General features: G+C 33.6%; 1 protein-coding gene across 1 annotated transcript; it reads right to left on the reverse strand.

Moving 5' to 3' along the window:
• Positions 1 to 671: 671 nt before the first annotated feature.
• LOC8276487 (patellin-3) lies at positions 672 to 4,454 on the reverse strand. The gene is made up of 4 exons (XM_002525359.4): positions 2,942 to 4,454; positions 2,714 to 2,838; positions 2,479 to 2,614; positions 672 to 1,221 (listed from the first exon to the last, which is right to left on the reverse strand). Exons 1-4 carry the CDS (start codon positions 4,244 to 4,246, stop codon positions 967 to 969), a joined length of 1,821 nt encoding a protein of 606 aa, XP_002525405.1. The 5' UTR covers positions 4,247 to 4,454; the 3' UTR covers positions 672 to 966.
• Between the last annotated feature and the right edge of the window lie 222 nt (positions 4,455 to 4,676).

A 4,676-nucleotide genomic window follows, 5' to 3' on the forward strand; every position in this document is an offset into this window, starting at 1 on the left:
TAGTAATTTAAAAATAAAAAATTTATTAATATTTTACCCATTTTATTATTATTTTTAAATTTTTATTTTAATTAAGTCTATAACTTTCTCATTGTAATTAAATTGTATATTCAATTACTAATCGGTTATCAGTTTTTCAAAATTTAAGAACCGTGATAAAATTGTAAGAAAATAAAATTTGAGATATTTTTTTACAATTAAGCAAAAGTGATATTTTTTTGACATGACGTTTACGTAGAGTAGCTAAGCTGACTCTGACGCCATTATGCTGGATTTTATAATTGGTGCTTTGAATTGTAAGAAATTATAAAATTTATATTAAAATTGTCAAAATTAAAAAGTCATGTTAAATTTATAAAAAAAATAAAAATCATAATTATTTTTGCATTTAACCCAATAAAATATGTGGTAAAATTAAAATAAAATTTTAACTAAACTTAATAGGAGGATAGTGTAGTTTTTTTTTACTTAATCAACTATTAAATGTATGGTTCTAAAATTCTAGCTGGCTAGATTCTAGCGATTTAGCATTGTCCAATTTCAAATGATGGTATTAATCATATAGATTATTTTTATTTACTGCCAACAATATAGGACTGCAAATTCCAAAAATCCCCCTTCCCTAATTTTTATAACAGAATAAAATATATTAATCAATATAAAAAAATTAATAAAAATGAAAATAAAAGAATTATATAATTTATGTCCAAGAAGATAAATATCTAATTACAGCATGCCAGGGACAGAAGAATCAGAAAAAGAAAACAAAAAAAAAAAAGGATAATCTTGAAGCAGTAGCACTTCTTCCCTATCTCCCAAACCTTCCCTTGCTCCCTAATTCCATTCCCACAAAGCAACACCAAATTCACTATAACACAACATATTCTCTGAAAATCCAAAAATATATAACGAAACATAAAAGACACAGCCTCAAAGTAAATCTCCTTTGTTGTCTTTGTGCTGGGTTTAATCAGAAGAAAGCTTTGTTTTCAAACGGTAAAGGAGCTTCTTCTTCTTAGAAGTGGGATTGTCAATGGTTAGCACAATCTTACCAGGTTCCCCAATTTTAAAACTGTTGCAGACCACTGGTTCTTCAGTCACACCAATCTTTCTCGCCTTCTGTATTATGACTGTGTAGCTTTGTTCTGCACTTGGTACAAATTCTGCCCCATAATTCACATCCCATCCTACTACTCTGACTTCCCAAGTTAGAAGACATGCCTGCACATTCATTTCCCACCATGAGATTGCTTCAACTAGATTAACATTAATTAATAGGCAGTAACTAAAAAGCGCTGACACTCCTAACAGAATCGACGGTGTAATATATATTTTGAATAATTAGATTTATTAGATTCAATCAAAACCATAGATAAAAACTTACTAATAGAATAAAAAAATAATATAGAGAGAAATTCAGCAATATTTTTATTTTTTTCCACCGATTTTATAAACTTTTAAGAAAAAATATTAATTTTACATTTTATTAAAAATAAAATTTTTGTGACAGCGAAGAATGATACTGTATTGACCGCCTGTTTATATTGTATTATGTCCATATCCGAGTATGTGCCTCTTAGGACAGTGCTGGTATTCCATATCCAATTTTAATGACTAGATTAACTATTATAAATCTCAGCTATTAGATTATATTTTTTAAAATAGCCAGTAACTAATTATAATAATATTAAATTTATTTTAAAAGATATTACAGATAAAGGAAACTTTATATCCATATAATTAATAGATAACTCATCCTTTATTATATTAATTCTTTACTTTTACAGTTCATAAGCAATTAAAGATTTAATTAAAAATATTTATTATTGCTTAGAGATATAACAAAATAAAAAAAAATGAATCTATTATCTCTTAAAATTAAAATTGATTAAAATTTGTAATATTTATAAATTCAATATAAAAATCTTTTAAAATTAAAAAATGATGTATTATGCCCTGTCAGCAAGAAAACGATCTTCAGTCTAGAAACAACAAAATCAAACTGGCATAATCGATGCCAACAACAAGAACCAACATTTATAAATTAAGGAAGCAAATAGTCAAGGTAAATTTGTCTTCGTGAATTTTTGTCTCGCAATAGCAATAGCAACTTCTAAATTTTTATGATAAACTGTTGCAGGTGCTATTAATTATTCGTTTTGTTATTTTCTTGAAAGGGGAAAACATTGTAGTTAATCAAATTTAAACTCTCAGTGATTTTGGATGATATCGCACAGAAATATAATTTATCTTATCAAATGTGAAGATTTAAAAAAACAAAAAATCATCTTGTTTTATTAAGTATTTTATCTGTTAATACAGTAAAATACTGGTAACACTCGCACAGAATCAACAGCCCGTAATATAGTATCTCTATAGGTGGATTTCAGCCATTATATCAGGTAATATGTTGATACACTTGTACTTAATAAAATAGAAAGAAGGCAACTTGGGAAGTGAAAAAGTGACCAATTGTACCTCAGAAACAGGAAATTCAACAGTGTGTTTTCCTGCTGGTTTAATAGTGATCTCAGTGACAGTGTCGGTTGTGCCAAATTCTCCATCTTTACTCAGGCCTCCATACTTGACAGGTATTTGCTCAGCAGCAATATACCTAAATGATGGTAGAAATGCAAAACTTAACTCACCAATCCAACACTTACTAAGTGTACAAAAAAAGAAGCAAGGCCTAGATTCAATTTATTGTACCAACCTGAAAAGGATCTCTGCAGATTTGGAAGGGCCTGCAAAGACAAACTTGCTTCTAGTCCTCTGCGTCAAAAATGGGCTCATCATTTTATTGAAAGCTAGGTACCACCAAGGCACATTGATGAACACCTGCAACCACACACAACAATAACCTCCAGATAAAGATTTTGCTAGTTTGTTGTAGTTTAAGAGATTGATAGTCATTAGACAAATAAAACAAAACTTAAGATACCTGTTTTGCTACAAATTCAGGATAGTTGTCTTGGAGCAATTGAAGTGCCTGTTTGGTAGCTTGTCTTAGCTCCCTCTTTGTAGGTCCAGGGGAATTCTTCAAGTCATTAACCTGAACAATGGTGGAAATACCACCAGGGGTGAATTCCAATTTCCTAATACTCCTTTCCAAGAATTGGATTCTCCACTTCAGGAACCTATTCCTCTTCTCTTCATCAGAAAAACATTTCTGGTAAAGCTCCTTGTCTTGAAATTCCCCATACACATTGTAGCATACTGGATGCCTTTCTTTATCAAAACCGTGCATAAAAACTGCTTTTCCTAAATCATCACCCAAGTCTTCTTCAAGCAATTCATCAATGCCAAATTCCTTTCTCCATCGAATAGTGTTCTTAAGCATGGTGAATGCATCTCTGACCTTAAAATCCCTGGCGCGCAAAAATTTCAAAAGAATCACATCACTTCTCTCATCTGCTAGAAGTGGAATTCCCCAGATAGAAACTTCCTCTGGCGGCACTTGTATAACATCTTTGGCTTCCTCCTCCACTGTGGATGAGACAGTTTCCTTTGCTTCCGGCTCTTTGGCGACAAGAGGCAAAGTCTGCTCTTGTGGAGCTGAAGAAGAGACTGCCACAATAGTCTCTTCAATAGCTTCCACAGTCTTTGCACCATCATCATCCATAGCATCGCAAGGATGAACCACCTTATTTTCTTCAGAAACATCTGTTTGCACTGTTTCAATTTTTTCATTTTTTTCAACTTCATCTTTGGTTTCTTCTGCTTCTACTACAACTTTGTCCTCTGCCTTTAGTTTTTCTTCTGGTGCCGGTTCTTCTTGTGCTGGTTTCTGCTCTTCTTGCGCTTTTGCAGCTTCTTCTTTTTCCTCTTTAGCTGGTGCCACCGAGGGATTTACGTTAGTAAATTCATGCTTATTAAGAGCTTCTTGAACTAGTTGTCTAAGCTCTTCAACAGCTTTCTTCTCAGAATCCAAGAGATCAGCAACTTTAGTACTCTCTTCTTTAAAAGAAAGCGGCTCAGGGATTTTCTCATCATTACCGCCACTGGGTTTCAATACTTCAGTTTGTACTGCCTGCTCAGCCTGCTTTGGCTTCAAAGGTTCTTCCTCAGTCTCTGGAACTGGTGGTGCCTCTTTCTCAACAACCTGAATCGACGGCGGCGGCGGTGCTGGTGTTGGTGTCATTTTCCCTGCTTGTGGAACATCAGCAACTACTACCACTTCTTCTTCTTCTTCTTCTACTTGCCTCGCCAACTCTTCTTGAGCTCCCTTCTGAACCTCCTCGGCCATTGTAGAAATTGTTGCCTGTTAATTCCTTCAAGAAAATATTAGGGAGAGAGAGTAAGAAGGAGAGGGAGATTAGACAGAGGAGTAATGGTTGAGATGGGTAATGGAGATGGGCAGTTATATAAGGGAGGAGGAGGTGGTGGTGATGATGGTGGTGGTGGTAGTGGTTGGTGAGTTAACAGAAGCGTGGGTTTGTGTCAAAGGTAAAGGCCGATCTGTCATGCTCATCCAAGCCAGCTAGGACAAATTTTTGTCTATAAATGGGGGACCCATTAATATCCAATTTACAATCTGTCCATTTTTCTTTCGTTGCTTTTGAGAACTTTGAACAAACAAAGGAATTCAAGGGGAATGATGGACCATGGCTTACACTGACGTGGACTAAGTAAGCCAATAATAATAGGATAAATTTTTAAATTTATACATTTTACCA

This window comes from Ricinus communis, chromosome 7 (genome assembly GCF_019578655.1).
Source record: "Ricinus communis isolate WT05 ecotype wild-type chromosome 7, ASM1957865v1, whole genome shotgun sequence".
NCBI lineage: Eukaryota > Viridiplantae > Streptophyta > Magnoliopsida > Malpighiales > Euphorbiaceae > Ricinus > Ricinus communis.